At 38.1% G+C, this 27892-nt stretch overlaps 1 protein-coding gene across 2 annotated transcripts; it reads left to right on the forward strand.

Moving 5' to 3' along the window:
* The first annotated feature begins 231 nt into the window (after nucleotides 1-231).
* On the forward strand, nucleotides 232-27892 carry LOC104589714 (protein CYTOSOLIC ABA RECEPTOR KINASE 5-like). 2 transcript variants are annotated; one of them, XM_010248123.3, is made up of 8 exons: nucleotides 232-365; nucleotides 1185-1362; nucleotides 13695-13948; nucleotides 14078-14204; nucleotides 20474-20747; nucleotides 26314-26446; nucleotides 26547-26633; nucleotides 27456-27892. In XM_010248123.3, the coding sequence occupies exons 2-8, from the start codon at nucleotides 1269-1271 to the stop codon at nucleotides 27597-27599; spliced, it is 1113 nt and encodes a 370-aa protein (XP_010246425.1). In that variant the 5' UTR covers nucleotides 232-365; nucleotides 1185-1268; the 3' UTR covers nucleotides 27600-27892. The 2 variants fall into 2 exon arrangements, with proteins under 2 accessions (XP_010246425.1, XP_088756132.1); XM_088900006.1 differs by lacking the exon at nucleotides 232-365 and adding an exon at nucleotides 747-761.

Below are 27892 nucleotides of genomic sequence, written 5' to 3' on the forward strand. Positions count from 1 at the left end.
GAGCGTCCATGTGATACTAATTTAGTATCTTCTAATGGTCTGAGTGAACACTATGTACCTACATTATTACTACTATTATTATTGTTATTATTATTATTATTATTATTATTATTATTTTAATTTTATTATTTTTTGGTATTATTATTATTATTATTTATTTTATACCGGTGGGATGAGGCTGTGAGGTGCTAAGTGAGGAGCAGATCCCGATTCCTAAGAGGCACCGTTCGACCCACGCCCACCCACCTTCCTCTCGTTGCCTTTCTGTCTCCTTACCCCAAAACCCCTCTTTATACCTACCTGTTTTTCCCTATTTTGGATCCCACCAAGAAACGTCTCAACAGAAACCCACCCGACAAAAACAGGTAGGCTCTTCCTCCTTTTTCTCCCTTTTTAATTCCCTCGCTTTGTTGTTTGATTTTAAAGTTATTTTCAGTTTGATTCCATCTTATTTTGCTTTGTTATTTGTTCCACTTTGGCGTTGTTTTAGAGGGAATCATTTCATCTCTTGTGATTCCCTGATTGCCCATTTCTTCAGAAACCCATTAGAATCCAATTATTCTTTCAAACCCTTTTGGGTCTATATTTTGGGAATTCTTAATTAAATTTGATTCTTTCAATTAATCAGTTGCAACTGACAATTCTGAACACATCTGGTGTTTTTGGTGTTGATTTATATTCATCTTTTGTTCTTTCCTTGTAACTTTTCCGACTGCTTCTGTCTTGCGATGGAAAACGGGGTTCAGGGGCGCAATATGTTGGTGAGATTTGAAGGATTATAGTACTTTCCCGAAATTTCTGGGTTTCTAAATGGTTAATGCGTCTGTTAATTACATTTCATGGACATTTCATAATCCAGTTGGGATTTAGAAACTGTTGGTTTTATAACAAATTTATAAGACAACATATTTTTTATTTTTTATTTTCTTGCATTTGCACTACGACCGCAAGTTTTTGATAACCTCTGCACAATCGATTTTTTTTTTCTCTGAGGCGATTTCATAGAAGTTTTTGACATGTTAATGTTTTTGTATGTTATTTAAAGCATTTTAATACCAGTTGTCAAAAGTTCTTCTTAATATGTTTTTAGTTGCCAACTGAAGCTCAAAAATATGAGGTTATGTAGAAGTAGTGTTTGACATACGTTAATGAGTTAAATTATGAACTTCGCTTTGGTTATGCAGGCACAGGCGCCTTCTTCCTCTTTCCCTGAATGTCTGGAGAGTCAGTGTAACAAGCAGAATATTGATCTGAGAAGGAAAGGAAGGATGCGTCGTTGGCTTTGTTGTACTTGTCACGTGGAGGAAACTTATCAATCAAATGAAACTGAGCTCCTGAAAAGCCCGAGGAATCATACCGATGGTAGGTTATTGGTCCATGAATAAACTCTCTTGGTCTGTTGCTTCTTATTTATTATTTTCAAAGTCAAACTTAAAGTAGTGTTATTTACTGAGTGGCCTAGAATCATCTTAATTTTTTTTGTTCGTTTGTTAAATGGGGAAAAAAACTCTGTTGTTTTCTGATTCAGTTAGGCTGCGTTTGTTTGCGGTGTAAATGTGGATCGGTGTAAAACTCCACTGCCGTCTGTATTTGTCGGCATTTGTTAGTGGTGTAAATAAGGATTGGTGCCACTATCGGTCTGTATTTGTTGGTGTTTGGATGGAGTGTAGTTTTACATCGTAAATCAATGTAAAACTCCACTCGTCGTAGAGTTTTACATCGATAATCAGTGTAAACACAACATTGAAAAAATTGATGTAATATTTACATTGATAATCACAATTTTCAAAGTACAACATTTCACAACTTTTAAACTGATCGGTGTTGAACTCCATCAATGTACTTTTACATCAATAGAGTTTTACACCACAAACAAATGTAGCCTTGCTTTTTTTGGTTCTTTTCTCAATTAATGTTATATACTGCCATAGACTGCAGCTGTTCCGTATCTATGTTAAAAGCTTTGTTTCCCCTTGGGCTTGTAGTTTATACATGGTAAATTTATTATGTTCAATTCTTTTTAGGCTTTTATGTACTGTCATCACATTTGGTTTATTACTTTATTTAAGTAATATTGCTTGTCAATTTTTATTCTACTTTTTCTTTTGAATATAATGGTAACATTCTTTATAATATAATTGATGATGCTTTATTCCCTTGTGATTTGGAATGGTATGTTTCCTGAAAATTGAGTTGGGACTGACCAGTGTTTTTAAAATGTTAAAAGAAGCTTTAGAAAATGGACCTGGCTGGTTAACTTGGCAGTCTCCTTCCTTTTGGTTCTTTGGAAGTTGGAACACATAAGATTAAAATCAATTATGAGAATCTGCCTAAGGCTCATCATTTAGCCCTTGTTTGTTTTCGGCAGTCATGGATGAATTGACTAACTAATCTTATTTAGGAGGAGGTTCAATTGTTTGCTGATAACATTAGTATCAATTGATGAAATTAAGGAATGATTAAATGAAAAAAAAATAGATTTATGGATAAATACCTTAGAAAGAAGAGGTTTTAAATAAATAGGACTAAAATAGAATATATAATGTATATATTTAATAAAAACGGTGTATAAATCAGGGTGCAATGCAATTAGGATTATACTCCATGAGATATCTCAATGCAATCTCTTTTGTTAAATCAGGGTACCTTGGTTTGGTAATCCATAACAAGAAATTGAGGACGAATGGACGATATTGCCTCTAGAGTTAGAGTGGAATGGGCGAAATGAAGAGGTGCATCCATATTACCTAATTACCTATGTGATGGGAGAACCACTTAGGCTACAAAAAATTTCATAAAATAGTACAAGGCCAGCAAATAAGTTAGCAAAATGTTAGACAGAAAAAAAAGTGCATCCACAATTTAAGTGGGCAAGAGTTTGATGTTACTAATCATTTAGTTGAAAAATTATGGAGGATGATGTTTTAGGCTTGAAAAGAAGGAGGTGTCTGTAACTTGAAGACGAGATCAGCTTGAATCCCTTATGGCTTATGTGTAAGGTATCCTAGTCTATGGTTGAAATGTGTTGAAGCAACTTTAGGAATTTCTTTGATTGTGGTTTGTTTTACTACTTGAGACAGTTAGGTTAGATCCTTGAGAATAAGTTTTTTCCCCAGCCCCGGGAGATGGGTGCAAACAAGTCAAAACTGAAATGTTTTGAACTTTGTGTATTTTTGTGAACTTAGATAGGAAGGGCATTTAAAAGAATGAGAATGGTAAAGTGTAATGTATTGTACTAAAACCAAAGCATGGTCCTCTGTTCAATGAGATGCTGCACATGTATAGCTTACTGGGGACTCCCAAAAAAGTCCACCCTCAAAAAAGAAGTATAATATTCTTAAGTACATTGCGTATAGAAATCCAATTCTTCAATTCCTCTACTACCACATTGATCACTGCCTTAGAAATTGACTTCTGTTCAAAGATTCTTCTATTTTTCTCATGTCATAAAGCCCATATAATTGCTACTGGAACAGTTGCTGAACAACTTTGCCTTTCCTGGACTACCCAAGACCTGCCAAGTTTCTAACAACTCTTTCACTGACCTGGGACAGCACCTGGAGCTTTAAAGCTATGAAGATTCCATACAGAAGCACTGAAACAGCAGTGAAGGAGCAGGTTATTTGAAGTCTCAACCTCTCTGTTACAAAGCACACAGGGCCCATCTGGGACATTGAAGTCTCAACCTCTCTTTCACTGACATTGAAGCAAACAGCAGTAAGGCATTTTTCTGAAGTTACCACCCAAAGAAAGAACTTTACTTTTGAAGGAGCAGCTGTCCCCAAATAGCTTTGCTTGGGAAATAATTTTCTGTCTTCCCCACCAGGCCTTTGTAGAAAGATTTCACTGTAAACTCCCCGTCCACTTCCAGAATCTAGAATATTGGTTTTGCAGGCTTAATTGCTGATTGTGGAGGACAGCAAGAAGCTCAGCCACCATACCCGCTTCCCAGTCATTAAAACTGCTTTTGAACAAGGGAGTCCATATAATCCTGTTTTCAGCTGCATTAAACAAAGCGGAGAGCATATGCTTTAATATTCCGTCCCCACACCATGGGTCCACATCCAGAAGTACGGCCTTCTCCCATCCCCAACCTTGAAATTAATTCCTTCACTGAACTTGTTGAAAAGTCTAGAGATCCCTTTTCAGATGCCACAACCATAAGACATTTGAGATTCCTCTGCATCCCACCCATTGCTTCCTAAAACATACTGTTCTGCTATAATTTTTCTACACAGATTATTGGGCTCCGTAGAGAACCTCCAAGACGCCTGCCCAGTAGAGCCACATTAAACTGCTTAACATTCCTTAATCCTTGCTCCCAAACTTCCTTGGGATATTGGTTTGCAAATCTGATCCCAGTTGACCAGATGATAATTGGCTGAATCTTTGCATTCCTTCCAAAATTTCTCATTTTCTGCTCAATTTTACATGCTACTTTAGAAGGAACTGAGAAAATTGACATGCAATTATGCTGGGAGACTAGCCAAGACACTCTCAATTACAGTAACCTTGCCTCCTTTAGAGAGGTAGTGTGCCTTTCAAGAAGCTAGCTTCGAATCCATTCTTTCTAGAATGGGGTTGCAAATGGATTTTGATGTGCACTTTGCACCAAGAGGCAGAGACCCAAATACTTGGCGGGAGGCTTCACACCTTACATCCCCAAACATAAGCCAATTCCTACATATTTGTGATATCCCCAATTGCCATCATTTCACTCTTGGACAGATTTAACTTTCAAATCCAAGACCACCTCAAACCAGTAGGGTAAGAATTTCAAATTGCTCACCTTCTCCAAGGATGCATTGCAGAAGTAGAGTGTATCATCTGCAAATTGCAGAAGAGCAATCTTTGTGCCATTTCTTCTAACCTCAAAACCTTCTATGCACAGCCTATTTCTGAATCTCTAGCTGCCATTTTACTAAAGCCTTCCATAACAATAAGGATAAGTAAAAGTGATAGTGGGTTGACCTGCCTTAGTCCTCTTGAATTCTTGAGTTGTCCTTTGGCTATCCCATTAATTAAGATAGAGGAGCTAGGGGTAGTGACACAAACCTTCATCCAACTCCTCACTTGGAACCAAAATTCATCTTTGTCAACATATAGTTTACAAAAGTTATTGAATTTTTTTGAGCTTATGCTAATTATGGTAAGTGATTTCTGTAATTACTGAAACGAGAATGCAGTCCGAGAACCATGTTGCAGTATCTGGGGCTGATGATGGAAAGACATTTGAAAGATTGGGGAAGTTGGAAGCTTGTCTGATTGGGAGATTTGTTGGAGCAGAACTAGAGGTTGAAAAGGTCTGGTGTTGGCAGAAATCGAATAGGGGAAGGAGAAGATTTTGGCTATTCGAAAGCTAGTCAGGGGACTTCTGTTGTTTATGTTTCAGAGCAGAGAGGCAGCTGAGTGGGTGTTGAAGGTGGAGAGTGAACAAAGAGGTTCTTTGACCTGTGGTTGAGCAGGTGGTTCCCAGTGGCAGGGGTGGTTAGCGGAATGATGGTTGAGGGGATGGAGAAGTTGAAAGGTTAGTTTGAGGAAGATGGGGGCAATTTGGTAAAGTCAACAATGGTTGTGTCACAAGAGGTAGAGAAGATAAAAGGATAGGAGGGGGAGAGTGGGGACAAAAGGGTTATAAGTGGTTGAGGTTCTTAAGGTGGTACAGAGGGCAACTAACAAGTGGAGGGAGAGCTCCTTGGGAAAGAGTTTGGGATGTTGAGCATGGGGGGTCGAGCCAGTTTATTTCTTGAAGATGGAAGCTCAGTCTCTATTGCAATTAGAAGTGGGGTCCACTCTTCTTTGAAAGGGGTTGGTGAAGAGCTTAAGTTTTCTAATGTTGATAGGAAATTATGTGGGGTCCACTATCCTAAGAAAAGGGACAAGAAACTAAGGGGTTGGAGCAGTTTTTTAAGAGTGAAAAAGGGGAGGGGAGCCTTTGGGAAAGTTTAGAAGAATTGGAGGGAGTCTGTGGTTTTGAAGATCGTTTGCTTGAAGGATGAGACTACTTGAGCTACTTTGAAGCCCATTGGAACTCTGATATTTGCAAGGTTCAGTCTACTTCAAGGGAAAAGAAGACAAGAGGTTGGAGACGAAAGGACTTATTGCTTCTGGTAGGTAGGTAAGTTAATTTCTTTTGGTTCTCAAGAGGGGAGGTTGGCTTTGCTTGATCTGGGTTGATTGGTTAGGAGAAGAAAGTGAGAGGGAAAGGAGGTATGCTTGGGGGAACAAGAGGAGGAAGTTGAAAGGAGGGAAGTAATGTGAAGGAAGGAAGGATAGGAGGAGAGATTTTTAAGAGGTGTGGAAACAAGAGTTTGGAAGAGAACTTACTAGTAGAGGCTGTGAGCGAAAAAGGAGAGAGAGATTTACTAGCACTTCATGAGGAGTTTCTGAAGTTGGAAATTCTTGTTGGTAGAGTTGAAACAGGACGAAGAAGGATTGCTGTGAACAAAGAAGGGGTTGATGATTCATTAGAGGTGTTGAAGAAAGTTAGAGACTCAGGTAAGGCCCATATATTTCATGTTTCTAAAGTCTTTTCATGATTACAGGATGGCCTGATTGGTGTTGGCCCTACAAACAGATTTAAGATAGTATACAAGAAGATAGGGGTGGAGTTCAAAGGTTTGGAGAAGAGGGTTGAAAAGGAATGGGTGGAGGGGTCAAACCACAAGTGTTAAAGGAGGGGAAGACGCAATGGTTATCTTCTGATGAGGAAGGAGTGGAGGTAGGATTAGGGTCAGAGGAAAAGATGGACGAAGGTGGTAAGGACTTGGATAAGAACATAACTGAGGTTCAGCCAATTAGTGTGAAGGAGAGGGGGGGGAGTGTCGATTGAAAAGTTGGCCAAAAGAGATGTTAGGGTTGGCAAGGACTTAGGTTTGTTTTTTTGGGGAGGAGAGGAGTTTTCTAGATGGGCTTTCGAAGCATTTGAAAGGAGTAAGAAGGAAGAGGGTTTGAAGAAGATCATAGCAGGAAGAGATGGAAAGGAGTGGGATGAGGAAGGGTACGGGCAGGATGATGTGTTTGAAGGAGATGATAAGCTGCTTATGGCTGGGAGGTTTCTTATGTTTTATCTATTTTAAATGATTTATATGTTTTATTTTACATATAAACTATATGTTAAAAATGAAAACAAATTTATTATTTTAAAAAGTAGAGTTATTATTTATATAAAAATACTAAACATATAAGTTTTCCCAACAAAATTAATAAAAATTGAAAATTATAATTATAAAACTGAAATAATGATTTATTTTCCCCAAAAAATTTAATAAAAACTGAGAATTATAAAAATATTTTATTTTATCTACCTTAAATGATTTATATGTTTATTTTACAATTATATGTAAAATAAAACAATTATATGTTAACAATGAAAACATATTTATTATTTAAAAAAAGAGTTATTATTTATATAAAAGTACATATCATCATATCAGGGTTGAAAATTTCGTTATTTGTTGGCTTGTATTAGCTGATACATATCATATTATCATATCGATGACCCACTAATACGCTAAATAAGGGGGTTTTTAGGATTTGACCTATTTTAGGGGGTAGAGGAGCCTAAAACCTACCCTTGACTTATTTTTGAAAAAAATAAAAAAAAAGATGGGCACAAGGTTCAAAGTACTGATACACCCCTTGCGCTGTATTGGGGTGTTTCGATACTTTCGACCTTGCTTCATATAACCTATTAAAGCATGCATTTCCCATTTGTTTATACTTTATTCACAAGCAATTCAGCTTTAGATTTAGTGTCATTAATGTATTCATGTGATTTGTATGAATTTCCTAGCGTATCCAAGTGTTTTGATATCTTATGTGCGTATACATGCATTTCCAAAATGTATCCATATCCATATCTGAACTGTTTCGATACAATACCTGATACCAATACTTAATCCTTGATAGGAAGTTGAAAAGTTGAGAGAAGAGGGAGGAGGAAGGAGAAGGTGAGGTGGCAAGCTTGAAAGTAATAGAGGGACATGTGGAGGGTACAAGATCAATTGGACGGGTGGGAGAACAGGTGTTAGGAGTGTGCGGAGGTAGAAGCTCATAAGTCAGAAGGGTAGGTGGAGGAGATAAAGTATAGGTGGCAGTGTTCAACTCTGAGAGTAAAGTATGGAGTGGGGCTAATCATTTTTAAGATACTAAGTAAGGAATACAAAAGAAGGAACTGTCACGAGAGGTTACAGGTTTTAAAGGGTATTTTTGGAAAAGCAAGGTTGGGGTTGGTAGGAATTTTGAAGGATGAATGGATTGGCGGTTAACGAGATATGAAGGTGGAAGAAAGATTGTAGCATTCAAGGGAGGAGAAATCAAAGAATCCGGGAATACTTACTTGCGTAAAGAAGTCTGGCAGCTGGTAGGAATGCAGGAGCTTGAAGAGGAAGTGGTCATTCATCCGCATAAGTCTAACCAAGGATGAGAAGATGTTTCAGTAATTCAGAACTGTTCACCACTTGTGTTCCAGATTCTGGAACCTCTGATTGACAATGGAAGAAGTGACCTGAGCAGTGAAGAAGTCATGGTTATGGAGCGAGGAAGAGATAACCAAGAGGCCTTTGTAGCGGCAAAGGGAAGAACGGTGAGCATCTTTCTGGTTTAAGAACTATGGAGATAGTTGCTCGATTGAACACTGAAGTGGGTTTGAATCTTTTAGTTCCTTCAGCGGTGGTGGAAGACACCAATAAGGGGAGGAGAGGGGAATCAGAGCAGAAGCAGAGGCAGGGGAATAGGTGGAAGAGAAAATTCCCAGAGGAATGTGTGGTGGAAGTTGAAAATGGAGGGGGGCGAGGTATGGGAGGAAGGAGAAGGGAGGGATGAGGATTTGGTTGAAGAGTGATGCGGTTGTTGGAAGAAAAGAGAGGATGGGTGGTGGAACTAGTTGAAAATGAAAATGAGACTTTATCTTGGAATGTTAGGGGTTTGAGAGAAGGAAGAAGAAAGGTTTTGGTAAGGAATGCGTCAAGGAAATTTTATTCAATTGTGGTGATGCTACAAGTTCTAAAAACAAAAAATTTAGAACTCAAAAGCACAATTTCAATACTACACTAGAACTTAGAACTCAGTACTCAGATGATATCTAGTGTAGAATTTTAATACTATACTAGAACTCCAACCTTCTCCTATAACAAAAATATTCTCAAGAAGCACAATTTCAATAGAGATTTGGACGATAGTCAGGAACTACCAACAAAAAAAAATTAAACATGTCAGAATTTCAAGCTTTAGAACACAGAAATGCCAACTCATTAACCCAATATGCAAGCTTCAGAATACAATGTCTTACCAAATGGATCTGCATAAATCCAGGTATATAAATGTAATTTAGGGAGGGTTCTGTTTTTGAAATCTGTGGCTGGTAGGTTTGGTATATATTGGTGCTTAACTCCATGAAATCTTAACCCTCCAAAAAAGGCCAAAAAACAATGAAGAAAAATGGGGAAAATAAAATGACTAGGTGGAGACTTCTGAGAATGCTCCAAGAAAACAAAGAGGAAAAATTAAACAAGGTGCAAAATAAGATAGATCTGAGAGGAAAACAGTGAGAAAAAAAGTAAAAGAAGAGCAATTAGAGATGAAAGAAAAACAAGTAGCTCGTTAGTCATTACCTCAAATTGAGCTGGAGTCTATGCCTGGGTTCAATGATGCTGGAGGGAGAATTGGAGAGAAAGAGGGAGAGTTGGTGAGTCAACGGTGGTGTTTGGGTTGATGGAGCGAGAGTTGAAGTCCGAAGAGGTGAGAAATCCTAAATGCCTTTAGAGGGTTTGAGCTTGAGAGTCTAGGGTTCTTATTTGAGAGTTTGGAAGTTTAGAGGGAGAGAGAGTTATGAATCAGGAGATTGTTTTGAGAGTTAAGAGTCAGAGGGGGTTATATATTAGGGTAAAAGACTTAACCTCCCTTTAAGTATGTGATAGATACACCCCCTCTAAACTTCTAGGTTTCAGTTCCTACCTATTGGTTTAATAGAGGAAGCTCTTGATCATCCAAAGAAAGACCATCAGATTTTTAAAACTGGAGAGAGGTAAATCGTTGCAAACTACTTCCCAATAACTCATCAGTTATGAAGTAATGGAGTTCCCAATACAAATGGGTTGGCAGGGGCAGGACCTACAAAAAAAATACAAATGGATTTACAGAAGGAAGAGAGTGAGAAGTAATGGAGTTCCCGATAATGAGCAGAGGGGGGAGAAGGTGCAAAACCAGTCACAGGCTCCCACGGAGCAGGAAAATTTTCCTGAGAACCAAGATGAGTGGTATTGATTCTGATACTAATGGAACCCAGCTGTCGCAGGAGACAGGAGAATGGTGGTGATGGAAAAGACTCAAGTGATGTGACTATCAAAAAATTAGTCGACAGAGAGGTAATGGTGGGGCAAGCTTGGGCCTGTTTTTCTAGGGTGGCAAGGAATTTGCCAGGAAGGCTTTTAAGAATTTTGAAAGAAGGAAAAGGGAAGAGAAAGAATTGTAGCTTTGGTTGTGTGTCGGGTGTTTTCCATTTTCAGGCTGGGTTGTATTTTGTGATCTTTCTCTAAGTATTGTTTGGGCTTTTCATGGGAGTTTTCTATGGTTGTTTTAGGCTTTTGTGGGTTTGGTGGGGTTGCTCAGTTAGCTTTGGTGATATCTTATCACCTATTGCTGTACTTTTTCCTTTTCTATCAATATTTTTTTTCTCTTGATTCTTCAAAAAAAAAAAAATCATCAGTTATGAAGTGGATTGGCACCACTTGGGGTGGTTCTCTTTTGTCTTGCAGAGACATCAATGCATCATGATCAATCTTTCTTTCGAAGCCATACTTATTGAAAATATCCTTTTGTTAAAGCTGCTAAAGTTGTTGTTTTACTTGCATATCTTGACTCGCAAGAAACATTCTTGGGTTTTTGCTGAAAACTAAAATCAGATATCACTCATATAATTGAGAAAAAAAGACAACACAAATACCATATGAGCTTGCTGAATCACGATTGTGGTTTCGGTGTTGGGTAGGGGCAAAATTAGGTTTTTATAAAATTTTACCTGCCCATGATTTCACTTGCAAATGGATTGTTAATGAAGGGGAGGTTTCTGTCTGATGACGTCACCCAATAAGAGAGGTTGTAGTCTATTTTCAAAAGAAACAGGGGGTTCCAATATTTACTGGAAATGTGAAGGGAGCTTTAAGTCTTTTGCCCTATATTTTATTATTATTATTATATATATTTTGGTTTACGGTTTGGTTTGATTTTTAAAAGTCAGAAATCGAATTGGAACTGTAAACTGAAATATGAAATTATTCCAAACTGAACCAAACTGTTTCTAAGTCCAGACTTGAGCCCCCACTTTCAGTTTGGTTTGGTTGGTAGTCTGGACTGTATAATGAACTTCCCCAACCACAATGTTCACCGAAAGGGGGAACACCAACTCATCGGATGCACTTCATGGAGTGTATTCCTTTGAGCTGTTTATCTCTAGGAAACCCTCACAGAGGTCTCAAATTCTTCGTGTGAGCCTGATATTATTTAGATACTATGGGAGCCCATAAATAATAATCTAGACAAATCCAAAGGATATATCATAGGATTTTTGTCACACCCCAGAGAATGCAGACCAAGGTTCCAAATGTAATAAAGCCCTTTTAAAGCTTTGGGATCTAGTGTTCAAGACTCTTTGTATGTCTTCTTTAGAAGGTAAGATGAACAACCATTTCTTCAAATTGATGCACCTCACCCCAACTCCTTGAGGGTGTACTAAACTTTGTTAACCCATTCTTGCAAACCCTCTACCCTTTCTTTCCAATTGAAGCACCCAAGCAAACACAATTGCAAGAGATGGGTTCTCTCTTCCACATTCTTAACGAAGTAAGATGAACAACCATTTCGCCAAATTGATGCACCTCACCCCAACTCCTTGAGGGCGTAACTAAACTTTGTTAGCCCATTCTTGCAAATCCTCCACCCTTTCTTTCCAATTGAAGCACCCAAGCAAACACAATTGCAAGAGATGGGTTCTCTCTTCCACATTCTTAACATTGACTTCTATGTGGAAAAGATTGAGATTGGCTTTGGTAAGTGCTTTGCCTCTGGATGACCACTCTCGTTGAAAGACCTCGATAACATTTCTACCGGTCTGTCTGTCCAATATTTTTTGGTTATATCACAATTTATCTATAATCTGTTGTATTGGTTTGTCTAATGAAGCTTCTTCTTCTTCTTCTTCTTCTTCTTCTTCTTCTTATATAGTTATATAGTTATAATTATAACTATATAATATAGTTATAATTATAGTTTAGTTGTGTTTAAAATTTTATAGTAATTAGCTATGTAGTTTAGTTGTATTGATATTGCTTTGGACCAAAGTATGACGGTGGTAATTTTCTATTGTGAGTTTTGTTTTCCTTAGTTCAAAAGCTTGGTGAATGACATTAGAATATTTTTTTGGTATTGTGCTTATGGCGAGTGATTTCCATAAACCCTAAAGTGATTCTAGGCCTTCCTTTAAGTGGTGTAAATCTCTCTCTCTCTCTCTCTCTCTCTCTCTCTCCCTAGTGGTAATTTTGTATTGTGAGTTTTGTTTTCCTTAGTTCAAAAGCTTGGTGAATGACATTAGAGTATTTTTTGGTATTGTGCTTATGGCGAGTGATTTCCATAAACCCTAAAGTGATTCTAGGCCTTCCTTTAAGTGGTGTAAATCTCTCTCTCCCTCTCTCCCTCTCTCCCTCTCTCCCTCCCTCTGTTTGTTTGTCTGTCTGTCTGTCTGTCTAAGTGTGTAATGGAGCAGAGCCTAGTTGAGTATTGGCTACTTGAGCTCAACTTGACTCAAAAAGTCGGAGCTCGAAACTTGTCTTGAGCTTGATCAAGTTTCAAGTTTCCTTCTTGAACTTGCATCAATACTAACGAGCTACTTGAGCTTGCTTGACTTGAGCTACTCTACCCTATCATTCCTTGGGAGGTCAATATGAAGAACATCTTTTCATGATGGAGATTTGGGTCTTGTTTCTTCCTTTTCTCCATGGTTTCCATGTATCTAATCTATTGAGCATTAGTGTTGTTTTCTAACCTTTTCCATTATGATATGGTATCTTCCCATTCTAGGTACCAATGACATTGTCTCAGGTACAATGTTCTAAAAATTGTAATTGTATTGTAAATTGTAGAGAAAGTTGAACCAAATTGAGTCGTGAATCATATGGTAAATCTTGAGATCATTTATGTTTTTTTACAAACTTATCCAAAAATTAAACATAGATATACTATCTATCTATCTATCTATCTATCTATATATGTATGTATGTATGTATCTATTTATTAGAGTTTTCTTGAGGTTAATGCATAATTGGAAGGTTTTGGCAATGCAGATTTTAAGCTCTTTAGTTTCTTTCATGTGGTTTGAAGGCATGGAGAATATCTAGATGGGCAGAAATATAGTAATTTCTTATGTTGAGAATTACCAAGAATTAGAAAGTTTGGAGTTTCAACATTTAGCTTAGGAATTTGAAATATTTATTTATGTATTGAACAGATCCTCCAACAGATAGAAACTCATGTTCTTAGTTGACATGTAAATTTAAATGGAAACTTTTAATTGTCAGATCTACAATGGGATGGTTGTTTTTACCTGGATTCCATATATTTTCCTAGTTGCTCAATTGAGATCATGTTTTATACTTGTATTCTTGTTACTATATGAAATCAATACTTGTATTGCATTTCAGGTAACCATAAAAGCTCAAAGGTGTCTGCTCCATCCAAGACTGAAGTGCAAAAAGCACCACCACCTATTGAGGTTCCTGCATTATCTTTGGATGATCTAAAAGAAAAGACTGACAATTTTGGATCAAAATCTTTGATTGGTGAAGGATCGTATGGTAGAGTATATTATGCAACTTTAAACAGTGGACAAACTGTGGCTGTAAAGAAACTTGATGTTTCATCTGAGCCTGAATCCAATGTTGATTTTCTGACACAGGTGCGTATGGATTTGTAGAGAACAACGTATGTTCTCTATTTCTTTAATGAACAAAATAAGTTTTGCCTTTATTTTTCCCATTTTTTCTTTTTCTATCATGTCTGACTATATTTATCATCCCAAATGTAGGTTTCAATGGTGTCAAGACTGAAGCATGACAATCTCATTGAGTTACTGGGTTACTGTGTGGAAGGGAATCAACGTGTTTTAGCGTATGAGTTTGCAACCATGGGTTCTTTACATGACATTCTGCATGGTACATGTTATCAGTCCTGTATTTAGTTAGATAAATAAAGGGAAAACCTTCTGGTATGATTCTAGAATGAGAAGTGATAGAGAAGAAGAGAAGAGGGAGACGAAGAGAATAGGGAAAACAGTCTCTCTCAAGAGACCCAAGTGCCGTCCCTATATGTTATATTCATAATAAGATGAAAAATTACAGTAATACCCCTGAAACTGTAATATGAGAACAAAGATAAAACAGAACTGAGAAAGAGAGGGAAAAAGACCAAAACAAGCTTACAAAGACACTATATTTTAACACTCCCCCTCAAGTTGGAGCATATATATCATACAGCTCCAACTTGTTACAAATGTATTTCACCCGAGCACCACTCAAGCCTTTGGTAAATAGGTTAGCTAGTTGATCTTTAGACTTCACATTTGGGGTAATACTTTCCCCACTAACCGCCTTCTCTCTTACAAAGTGACAATCCACCTCTATATGTTTAGTTCACTCATGATACATTGGATTAGAGGATATATGAATGGCTGCCTGGTTGTCACAAAATAGTTTAATGGGAGTTGTGACCGATATTCACTAACCGCCTTCTCTCTTACAAAGTGACAATCCACCTCTATATGTTTAGTTCACTCATGATACATTGGATTAGAGGATATATGAATGGCTGCTTGGTTGTCACAAAATAGTTTAGTGGGAGTTGTGACCGATATTCCCATTTCCTATAACAGTTGTTTCAACCACACCAACTTCCATGTAGTGTGGGGCCATGGCTCTGTACTCAGCCTCAACACTATTCCTAGCTACCACATTTTTCTTCTTGCTTTTCCAAGTAATCAAATTCCCTGCCAAAAACGTGCAGTAACCGGTTCATTTCCTGTTAGTAACTGACCCTACTCAATTAACATCTACGTGTATCCTACCAAGCAAAGTTCTCTCCCTTTCTTATACAACAACCCTTTACGTGGAGCACCCTTCAAATAGCGTAGAACTCTAACAATACATTCCCAATGGATTTAGTTGGCTCAATAATCCAACACTGAAGGAAATGTCTGGTCTTGTGATGGTTTAATAAATGAGTTTTCCAACTACTCCATTGTAACGTCTAGGATCAACTAGGGGCTCCCTCTCACTTTCAGACATCTTCACATTCGGATCTATAGGGGTATCCACTGGCTTTGCCCCTTTATAGACTAGTTTCTTCCGACAAGTCAAGCATACACTTTCTTTGTGAGAGAGAGATTCCCTACTATGACCGTACTACTTCTATGCCCTGAAAATATTTCAAGTGCCCCAAGTCTCTAGTCTGGAACTGACTTTGTAAGAACTATTTGAGCTTTTTAATGCCATACTCATCGCTTCCTTAATAATGATGTCATCAACATAGACTGCCAAAACAATCTTCCTAGAGGTAGTATCTCTATTGGACACTGAATGATCAACTATACATTGTGTCATTCCAAATTTCTGAACCACAGTACTGAATCTCCCAAACCAAGCCCTTGGAGATTTTTTCAACCCATAAATTGCTTTCTTCAACCGGCACACCTTTCATTCCTCCCTTGAGCAACATACCCTGGAGGTTGCTCCATATACACTTCCTCTTCTAGGTCATCGTGGAGGAATGCATTTTTAATATCCAATTGAAATAACGGCCAATCAACGTGTGTAACCAAAGAAATAAGTATACAAACTAAACCCATTTTAGCCACATGTGAAAAAGTATCAGTGTAATCAACTACATAGGTCTGTGTATATTGTTGTCTACTAATCGTGTTTTGTATCTCCCCACACTATCATCTACAAGATGTTTAGCAGTGCAAGGTCCCAAGTATGATTAAATTGAAGAGCATGAAATTTCTCATCCGTGGCCCTCTTCCATTCCGGAGAGAGGAGAGCATCATGAAGGGATCTAAGAACAAACACAGAGGAGAGAAGAGATACAAAATTCTAATAGGATGGAGATAAATGGGAAAATGAAACATAACGAGAGATAGGATGTTTAGTACAAGCATGCTTCCCTTTACAAAGCGCAATGGCTCTAAATGAGACGGATCCGTTGGCGGAGGAGACAATGATTGTTGAGGCTGAGAAGGTTGAAACACAATACCACCAGGATCGTGAGCATACACCTGATGGATCAGTGGTCACATTGACTCTTGAACAACAGGATCTATCACAGACACCTCCATTGGTAAGGGAAGAGCAGGTGGAGATAAGGGGTCAAGAGAAGTGGACTCTGTTGATGAGAAGAAAGGGACATTTTCAAAGGTCACATTAGGAAGAACAAAGGAGCGACGAAGAGGACTGTAGCACTTGTACCCTTTCTAGGTCTGAGAGTACCCCAAAAAGACACATTTAAGGGGACAAGCCATCTAACTTATCCAAACCCAGACCCAGGCGATGAACAAAACAAATACACCCAAAGACGTAGGGGGTAAAGAGAATAGTGATTGAGAAGGAAAGACAATAGAGAAGGGAGAGGAACCACGTAACATGGAAGATGGCATACAATTAATGAGAAAGCATGAAGAACATCACTCCAATATGTTTTTGGAACTAACATTTTAATCAAAAGTGCCCAAGTAGTGTCAAGTAAATGTCTATTATTCCGCTCAACTACTCTATTTTGTTGTGGAGTAGAGGAGTAGGATGATTGATGTATTATGCCATGAGATTCAAAGAACATACGAAATGGGAGTTGGAAATATTCTTTTGCATTAGCAGATTGAAAATATTTAATGGAGATACCAAATTGATTCTTATTTTCATCATAAAAGGAGAGAAATGTATCAAACACTTCAATGCGAGATTTAATTAAATAAATCCAAGTCATCCTTGAAAAATCATCAACAAAGGAAATAAAATATTTAAAACAATTGTAAGACTCAATTGGTCAAGGACCCCAAACATCTGGATGAACAAGTTCAAAAGGACTTGAGACTCTAGAAGATTCCCATGATGATGTTTACTTAGCTGACAAAATTCACATTGTAACTCACGAATAGACATGACATTTGGAACAAGGCTCTTGAGAGTTGGAAGAGAGGGATGACTCATTTGACAGTGCCACTGCAATGGTGTAATGGAAGAATGAAAAGCTGTTTGTGATGTGATCCACCACCATCTAAATAATACAATCCTCCAACTTCATGCCTGCTACCAATCATCTTTCTCGTCTTGAGATCCCGAAAAATGCAATAAGATGGAAAGAATGATATGGAGCAATTCAAGGATTTTGTCAACTTACTAACCGGCATAAGACTAAAGGGAAATTTAGGAACATATAGAACCAACGACAAAGAGAAATCAGAATATAAAGTAACGTCACGGCCTCACGGGTACCAGAAACAAGAGAGGTAGTACCATCAACAAGGTAATCGATTGGGTAGTAGAGGGAGGGGATAACGATACAAATAATTTTGAGGACCCAATCATGTGATCTGAGGCCCTAGAATCAATAATATATGGTGTAGAAGAGGAAACAAGACATGTTGTACTTGACTTTGCAAGAGTTGCAGTATTACCAGATGAAGAAGAAGAAGACAAACTGAGTTTTTCATACTCTTCACGAGTGATAGAAACCATTTCCTTCTCCTTCTCAGTCCCTAAAACAATATGGTCATCGCTTGTAGTATCACTATCTCCTACAACAACATAATTAGCCCAAGTAGATGGTGGGCCATGTAGAGGTCATAACAAAAGTTCACAATATGTCCTTCTCGTCCACAATAGCTACATTCTTTGATCATACCTTGACCACCAACACTGACACCATGACCTCTAAAATTCCCATCTCTACCACCACTGTGACCTCCTCTCATACCATGTTTACCACCTCTTGGATAGCTACTTATACTATGAGCCACCCCTACCGCCTTTGGTTGTATTTAGGGCAGACTTCTCTAATATTGAAGAACTATTTGTATGTGGACTTGTAACCATTCTTACTTTGGAAAAAAAACTTCTGATAGTGTAGGTGCATCACTGCTAGTGTTTTAAAAGCACAAGGCGCAAGGTGAGGTGCGTGCCTTTTTGAAGCAAGGCACAAAATTACAAAAAATGCTAAAAAATAAAAAAAAATGTTAGAAAATTAAAAAATGCAAAATTTCAAAAGTATTAAACATAATGTTAATATAAAATATAAACTTAAATTTTAAAATAAATGTTTTAAAAAACTTATTATCTAAAATTAAAATACACATGTAAAGCGTATTCAAATAAAAATTTAAAAATAAAAGCAAACATATAAAGCATTTTCAAGCATGTAAAATCCACAATCTCTTTTTTTTCCTCAATTGCATTACTTGAAGTAGCTAATGTGATGTAAAACATATTGCATTCTTAATTCTATGAGTTGTCTTTGTACCATGCCCCTCGAGGCAAGCCTGAACAAGTCCATGTTAGGGTCTTAAATTCTTACTTCTCACATAAAAATAGTGATTTTATAACTTTAATTGCCTTTTAAGAAGATATTTTATTGGAATGAATGATTGGACAACATTAGCAATCGGAGCTTCGGTGAGCGAGGAACCGGAGTGGAGTAGAACCCCCTATTTGCTAATGTTGTTCATTCATTCATTCCAATAAAATATCTTTAAGGTAATTAAAATTATAAAATCATTATTTTTTATGTGAGAAATAAGAATTTAAGACCCTAACATGGATTTGTTCGGGCTTGCCTTGAGGGGTGTGGGCGGAGCCCTTGGCCCAGCCGTTAGGCTAAAAAAAAAGCAAAAAACACAATATTTTAAAAAGGTGCACGCCTGGGCTGAGGTGCAAGGTGCATTAGGCGCCTTTTGAAAGGGTGTGTGCCTAGGACCTGGGCTAGGTGCATACCCTAAAATGCGCCTTGCCTATGGGCCTAGGCGTGCCTTTTAAATCATTGATCATTGCTACCTAAAATTTGGGCACACACTGATTCAAATTCAGACCTCAATCTAAAAAGAAAATGCACCACATCCAACTGATCTCTCTGGTGTTTCTACACTTTGAGATCAATCGGACGTAGACTCTTTAAGGAGGCATGGAGTACTCTTCCACACTCCTATGACCTTGCCGTAGCTGAAAATGTTCCTGATACAATTGATAGATTCTAGTTACATTGTCTGTCCTGAATACAACTGCTTAGCATGTTCCCAAATTTCTTTCGCAGTATCAGGTTCACACTGATATGAGGTTCCATACTGTTCCGAAGACATGTCATAATCTGCGCATTCTCCTGGATCCAATAATTATACCCTTCAGCTCCTGGGTCTGGTTTATTTTCTTTAATATGTTTAAACTTTTCTCTGGCTGTCAAATTTACCTCAACCTACTTCGCCCATGGTACATAGTTTGTACCATTGAGTTTGACTGATGTCATTTGTACAGCCATGAAATCAGGTTGTACTGTCACACTTGTTTTGGTTTCACTACTAGAATTTGTCATCAGTTATTTCTGCAACACTCTCCCAACACAAACACCTTTCAGACTTAACAACAGTACTCAACCAACTCAATTACAGGTTCAGAAACTTCAACAGCATAGCCACAACCCCTAAAACTGGAACATCAGCACAAGAACTTCTACGAGTCAACCAACCTCACGGTTCACAGAAAAAACACACCAAACACAAACAATGATCAACCGAACTTCACATTCACAGTCGCTCTTCGAACTGCCGAATAGAGGAAGTCTAAAACACTATCAAACAACCAACCAACCATGCAACTTGAGGCATGGAAGCCTTCTAACCTTCTGGGTAATCAGTCCTTTTAGGTTTACCCCCCTCCTTTCTTCTCTTATTAGTAGAAAACCTGAGCCGAACCAGTTCCAGGCGTCCTTTACTGATGAAGTCAGGAAACTCGATCAACCAGGCTCTGATACCATGTTATTAGTCCTGTATTTAGTTAGATAAATGAAGGGAAAACCTTCTGGTATGATTCTAGAATGAGAAGTGATAGAGAAGACAAAGAATAAAGAGGGAGACTAAGAGAATAGGGAAAACAGTCTCTCTCGACCCAACTGCCACCCCTATATGTTATATTCATAATAAGATGACAAATTACAGTAATACCCTGAAACTGTAATATGAGAACAAAGATAAAATGGAACTGAGAAGAGAGGGAAAAAGACCAAAATAACCCTATGAAGACACTATTTTAACAGTACCATATTCTGAGGGCGAGTTTATTCCTAATTGATTGAATAGAAAATTGAAAGCTTATTTTTATTTTCTTGATGTTACCTGGTTGAAAAATTTCTTTTTCATTACCATTAAAAAATTTCTTTGAAACTACAGGTAGAAAAGGAGTTCAAGGTGCACAGCCAGGTCCAGTGCTTGATTGGATGCAGCGAGTTAGAATTGCTGTTGGTGCAGCTAGGGGACTAGAGTATTTACATGAGAAAGTTCAACCCTCTATTATACACCGGGATATCAGATCAAGCAATGTGCTCCTATTTGAAGACTTCAAGGCCAAAATTGCTGACTTTAACCTTTCAAATCAGGCTCCTGATATGGCTGCTCGTCTTCATTCTACTCGAGTTTTGGGGACCTTTGGTTATCATGCACCAGAGTAATGCTGCTAAAATTTGTTTACCTTCATTTCATATTTTGCTAAACTTGGTGAATAAGTTGGCTATTTTTCATGGTCCAATTCCGTAGATTTCATGGTTATGTGTTTTTGCTTTTATGTTTGACACAATAAGACGGGTTCCCCTGTTAGTGCTATTGGGGTATGTTAATACAACATCACTTTGATGAAGAAACCACTGGATATTTTAGCTGATGCTTGCAACCTAAGTATCCCAAATTTAGTGGCTAGCAATTAACTGACCATGTTTAACCTATTATATGGCCTAAATCATAAATGCCTATTAGGTGAAATATGTGTTTTTTTTTTGAAATTTGCCTGTCTAAACAGTACCTGCTCTGTTGTAAGTTTTAGAAAAATGAAGATTCCATGTTCAAGAATCATGGTTCTGAGGAAAGAGTCCAAAATATAACTTAATGAAGAAATGTTTCTGTTACAAGTACTATATTTAACTTGATATGCAGTTATGTAGGGGCAATTGGTAGACTTTTGCTTTGAAGCAGAAAAATGTTTTTTTCTTTATAAAAGTAGTCAATCCTTTTTCATCCATTGGTATGAATTGTAGTAGTAGGGTTTACTTATTCTGTTTTTCTCCTTGTTAGGGAAAAGGTAAGCTTATTAGGAAGAACTTTTGTTCTGTGGGTAGGAAGGAGAAAGTGAAAATTTCTCGGTTTGTAAGACATCACATAGGTAGTAGACTATGTTTATGTAGCATAAAAGCTCCTTTGCAGAAAAAGCAGCTTTTGTTGTTTAGCTATCCTTTCTGTTTTCAGGAATGCCCTCCAGAAAGCAAGTCTGTTTGATATTGTCTATTTTGATTGTGGTAGGAAAAGCACAAAAGCTTGTTCTAATGACTCCTACCTTTCCCACTTCCAAACATAATTTTCCAACTGCATTGCTTTCTGAAGCTTGTCCTACCTTTAGGTTTCAGAATGGTCTGTGCTTGATATATTGTCTAGCTTTGGATGATGACTTGACTAGCTTTCAATTTTTATCATCTTAGTTTTTAGAAATGATTTATACTGTTCATCAAGACTTTGGGTCAGGGCCATTGCTTGGTGTATTAGTAAAATTTTGGGTTGACAAGCATGAGAACGTGAATTCAACTATAGTTGGCCACTTTGTGTGAAAAATACCAAAGTTTAAGTCCATATCCAGTCCACTCCTCCCTAGGCCCCAGATAGCTGGGACCAACATTGGGTAATGGCCTTTTTGTCAAGACTTTGGGTTGTGTAATTGATGAAAATTGGTAGTCCAATGTTTTTGGATTAGCCAGAAGATGATGGAAAAGTGCAGATCTTCTAGCTGTGTTATGTTAGGATTTCTTGGGGCCTTCTATTTGATACTCTTGATTGGTCAATGCAGTTTTGGCAAAGAGAAGATGGAGAATAGGTTTGTAGAAGTTGCAAGATGGAGGAAAGTGATGAAGATTGAAGCAAAAGATCCCATATTTGAAGAGAGAAGGATCAGAGGCCAGCAGAGTTTGAAGGTTAGGGAGGCAAAGAAAGCTACAATACTGTTGGAAGGTCTTGAAGTGATCGAATGGATGCAGAAGTTTTGTTTCAGAAGCAAGTTCTAAAGGTAAACAAATGAACTTTACGAGTTCAACCTTGATGGAAGAAAGAGTTATGAGTTGGAATGCAAAAAGAATGCAAAAGGATGCTACATAACTCTGCTGGAATTCTTTGGAGGAAGAAAGAAGCAGTTGGTTTGCTTCCCAGAAAGTAGAAGGGTAATGGATGGAAGGTAGTGGCAGAGGTACTGAGTGACTTTACTCAGCAGCTGAAAACAAAACAAGTAGAGGCTGTAGCAAAGGAAAAGAAAGGGGGTAAACAAAAGAGAGAGGAAAAACCCATTGATAGGAAATGGATGATTGCAGAAAAAGGAAAAAAAAGCAAACTGGTAACAACAGTAGAAAAAGAGGATTGGGGGAAGAAATTTGTGGTGGAAACTTCAGGTCCACCAAAGGATTGGAGAGGTATTGCTCAGGTGATACTCAAAGAATTAAACCTGCAAAAGCCGATGGTGATTACTCCTTATGAATCTTGTAAAGCCTTGATAGATCTGGGTGAAGACGAAGTAGAGATTTCAGCTTTAAGCATTCACTCAGGGGCTGGTATTGCCACAGTCTCGAAATGGTGTCCTCTCTCTAATACCAAATGTCTTGAGATTGAAGACAATGTAATAGTCAGATTGCTTGGGTTACCCTTTCAATCTCTGGAAGGAGGAAGTATTACAGTCAATAGCTGTAACCTGTGATGCAAAACTAGAAGGTGTTTTTGATTGTGATCTCCATTCAGTTGCCAGTGATGTTAGATGGTGTTAAACCCAGTGACATTCCAAGGAAGATAGAGGTTGTTTTAGGGGGTTTAGTACACCCCGTTTGGCTTGCTACCTCCATTGAAGCCCAGCTATGGAAGGAGGGAAGAAGGGAGGAAGATGAAGGGGCAGAACAGGCCTGGTTGCTTGGTTTGCAAGGCAGAATAGTCACTACAAAAGAGGCTAAGTCATCTGAGGTAACCAGGAAAAAAGAGAAAAAAGAGAATAATTTAACCACTTGGGGAAAGTCTGCATGGCAGAGTGGGTTGAGGGATGGCAGGTCCTATGTTCAGTCGGTGACAGGAGGATTAATTGGAGGCAGACTTGCGCCAGAAGTTTAAATTTCAAAAGAAATTGAACAAAGGTCAGCAAGGGTTCAGGTGTCAAGCCGGTCTTGTGAGCCAGTTCATTCTGGTCCATTGAACCAAGGCCAGTCACATGTTTTAAGTAAACACGTGACTGGTAAAGAGGTTGGGGGGCTGGGCCCAGGTCCATCAATAAGTAATGGGTCTATTCTTGTGAATGGGCCTGCTGTGTTAAATAGTGTGGGCCCAGGCTTTAAAGAGCCACGCGCCAGAAGAAGCACTCTCAATTTCCCCCATTACCTAAGGAATTGGGGTTTACCGCAGCTATTATAGAGGAGAGGCAGGGGACACCAGTTCTTAAATTTGCTCCCAGTTCGCTAGAGCGGCACGACACTGATAGAGGAACAGGACTTACCTTTGTCACTGATCACAGAGTCATCAACCAGGGGGCAACATCTAAAGGCAGACATCTAAACCCACATCAACACAGTCATCTCTTTTGGAAGGATTAGCCACGACCTTGCCCCTTCGTGTTGCTCCTCAAGAGTCATTGACCTCTTTCCACAACCATTCAGGTAATATTGTCAATTTGTTTTCTGGTACTGATGTGGGTTTCCTGCCTGGAACAGGTACTTTTGCAGCTCAACTTGATGCAGCAGCCATGGATGGAAAGTACTTGGGGACAAGGAGGGCAAAGAACAAGAGGAAGTGGGAAGGGTAAGAGAATCACAAGAAGAGGAGTTAGAGAAAATCTAGGATCGGATTTGTATGTTTTTGGAGGAGTATAATGAGAAAAGAGGAAGAGGTAGGGAAGTATGAGGTTCAAGAAGGTTTAGTAAAAACAGGGGTTCAAAGAAGGAATGGTTCAGGGGTGAAATGTAATCGGTTGCCTGGATGGTTTCCAGGCCAAATGGTCTGGCTGTCTGAGTCAAAGATGGTTTGGGAACCATGAGTGTATATAATTTAATTGGATTTGGATTGTTATTAGATTGAAGTGCAGTAATAATTGGGCTTCGTTTGCTCCATATGATTCCAATTATATAAAAATCCCACTGGAATCTGAATAATGGAGTTAGAGTTGAATTGAGTTACAGATTTACAGACTCCATTGACAGCCCTGTAGCATACGTACAATTGTAGTTTTCGAGGTGGCAAGTTGAAGTTGGGCAACAGGGGGCGACTTGTCACCTTGTCACCTAGGTGTTGATTTTTTAAAATAAAAAAATATAAATCCTAGGGTAGTTTCCTATGCTTCATACTAATAAGCATTAATCTTTAAGCAATAATTACAATGGTCCTCATGAAACAACCATGAACCTCATTAAAACATAGAAAATCAACTTATTTATGAGAAGAAGAAAGAGATGAAAACACAGAAAATATAGGCGCTATCACTTGTCCTTATCATAGGAGGACAAGAATAAGAAAGAAGAAGTTTTATCTGTGCTTTTATCTGTCAATTGGATAAAATCTTCAAGCTCTTCCTTTCTTATTGGTTCAGGTTTTGAGGTCTTAAAGTGTTCAAGATTGTCACTAACTTGTGTGTCAATTGAACCCAAACAAATAAAAAATAATAAAAGAAACTAGTATAATAAACCCACAAAATGAATAATTTATTGTAATACTATTAATATCATAAAATAAAAAAATATAAAGCTACTATGTGGTGTCTTATAGATAAATATGTAATTGTTGGGTCTATTTATGTGTGCTGACAGGATTGTTCTGATTCCATAATGGAAATGGAAGTTCAGACTCATAGATGTAAGTGTCTGTTATAAAAAATATCATGTGGTGTCCTATTATCCTGATCCAATAATGGAAACGGAAGTTCAGACTCAATTTATATCACAATTTACAAATATGGCCTCCTACTAGAAAATTTTACCTAGTCTCCTTGAGATTATATCTTCCTTTATTGTAAAATGAGTAAGCTTTTATTCTGCCATGTCTTTCTTGAAAAACTAGATCGAAAAGATGCTGGTTGATGATGTTGGAGGTCGCATCTCTCCATGAGACTTGTACAGTTGTACCTGATTTTATCCACTTTCTAATAAAATTACTTCATTTTATCAACACCCCCCCCATCTTGTATCATCTATCCTGTTTATGGGTTTCACAAGTAGCTCCTTTGGAGATCTATCTTTGGTTCTAATGATAGTATAATCGGTTAAATGGTCCCTGGAAGCAACTTGCCACAACACCAAGTAGTGGTGTTAAGTAGGCAAGGGTTCCCACATCCTTCTAGGTGGGGGTGGGTAAAGAAGCTAATGGATATGGCACTAAACAAAAGAATGGTTAAACAGGATTCATGTTTAAACTGACCCGTCATTTTCAGAGAATGCTCTAACTTGAGCACAAAATATACACATCAGGATCCATGATCAAGAAAGTTTGGCGAAAGTTTTAGTGCCGGCTACCAACCTGATGTAACCCTCCTTTATCTGGGCTTGGGACTGATTATGGAAGACAAGCTTATACTGGCGGTATTTCTCAGTCTTCTAATCTGCCTTTTAATTTAAAAGGCTGCCAAAATTTGGCCCCAGTTATCTGGAGTCTTGGGAGGTGGACTAGATAAAAGACCTAACCTCTGGTATTTTGTGTGTTGAGTCTCAAACATGCAATTTTCATTCTTGGCTGCTTGAGCTTTTACCATCACACTAAGCAGTGGCCTCTGGTCTATCTCTTAATTTCTTTAATATAAGACCTAACCTCTGGTATTTTGTGTGTTGAGTCTCAAACATGCAATTCTCATTCTTGGCTGCTTGAGCTTTTACCATCACACTAAGCAGTGGCCTCCTCTGGTCTATCTCTTAATTTCTTTAATATAAATTGCTTTTGTTTATTATTCATAAAAATTACTTTTGCTTATTTAGAAAACCTTTGCTGATGACAAGATGTGCAAACCCTGATTCCTAATGCAGATATGCAATGACGGGTCAGTTGACACAGAAGAGTGATGTATATAGCTTTGGTGTCGTCCTTCTGGAACTTCTTACTGGTAGAAAACCTGTTGATCATACAATGCCTCGTGGGCAGCAATCTCTTGTCACCTGGGTGAGTACTCTAATTTTGTCAAAACATTACTATGCATGAATAAAATATTTTTGAAATTAGAACCATTTAATGTTGAACTGAGTAGAACTTTTTTGACCAGGCAACTCCAAGATTAAGTGAGGACAAGGTTAAACAATGTGTGGATCCAAAGTTAAAGGGTGAATATCCTCCAAAAGGGGTTGCTAAGGTCTCTCTCTCTCTCTCTCATAGTTTGTATTTCTGACATGTACAGAAACTACTACAATATTGTTGTAACCAATAGGTAGACGTTGGTAGACTTTAAAATCAACTAATCAAAATCTCTGGAATAATTCCATTGCATAGCTAATGACAGATATACAGGGAATTCCGTGCCACCAAGGATCTCCTTTTAAAAGTGTCAATTAATCTGTTTCAATGTCTTTTTACCTCATTCCAGTGGATAGAATTTTCATGTCCAATTATATATTTGACCAATTGACCCCAAGGCATCGAGTTTCGTAAACTGTGTACCACCATTGAGTTGGAGAAGAAACTTATTTGTTAACTCTGGGATTTGGTCATTAAATGATATGGTCCACATTAGAGATATGAAATCGAGGAGTATCTTCTTGCTTCCAATTGTTGAGCGGAGATTGTGGAGTGTTTGTGACATCATTCCTTCCAAAATGAACACATTTAGAGTAGTGTTTTTTGACAACCTTGGTTTTATTTTTGAAAACAGAAGTAACTGCCACATCAGCAAAAACAATATAATTTTACTAGTGTGGCAGTTTTGTTTTCAAAACAAAATCAATCATGTTGTCGAACACCTCCTTAGTCATTTAAAACTGCACGTGTACTCTTGGTTGGATGTTTAATGTCATCCCACTGGCTGTGATGCCCCTTGGAATGTGCAACATAATGATCTTCCACACGTGAAGCGTTGATAGAAGCTGGCAAGGCATGCATTTATGTATGATTTAAGTACTATTAGGAGTCTTAACAATTCGAAATAACTGACAGGTGATGGTTATTTTTGTTGATCCAGCTTGCTGCTGTGGCAGCCTTGTGTGTGCAGTATGAGGCAGAGTTCCGACCAAACATGAGTATAGTCGTCAAGGCTCTCCAGCCACTTCTCACACAAAAGTCTCCTGCACCAGCACCAGCACCAGCACCAGCACCTGAGAATTAAGATTCAGTGAAGCTGGCCACGGGTTGTTTTCTATTGCGCATGTGGAAATTCTGCGTCTTGTGTCATTGTGTAGTGTGGTTTCGTTATTCTCGGGCCTATTAGCCAAGGTTGCCTTTATATGTATTACTAATACTATTATTTTATTTATTTGCTCGAAGATGAATGGGTAAGATCGGGTGGGTTCTTGCAGATTGCCAATATGTTTGGTTGCCAGCCTGTATGGGAGGGTTGTCAATATTCTTCTTTCTGTTTTTCTCTGCTTTATGTGATTGGTTCGTCACGATTGATGACTA

Source organism: Nelumbo nucifera, chromosome 3 (genome assembly GCF_055504915.1).
Source record: "Nelumbo nucifera cultivar China Antique chromosome 3, China Antique-T2T, whole genome shotgun sequence".
NCBI lineage: Eukaryota > Viridiplantae > Streptophyta > Magnoliopsida > Proteales > Nelumbonaceae > Nelumbo > Nelumbo nucifera.

Coding starts and splice junctions, on each gene's coding strand:
- LOC104589714 (XM_088900006.1), top strand. Junction 1,363..13,694: donor CCCGAGGAATCATACCGATG/GTAGGTTATTGG, acceptor ATTGCATTTCAG/GTAACCATAAAAGCTCAAAG. Junction 26,447..26,546: donor AGCAATCTCTTGTCACCTGG/GTGAGTACTCTA, acceptor TTTTTTGACCAG/GCAACTCCAAGATTAAGTGA.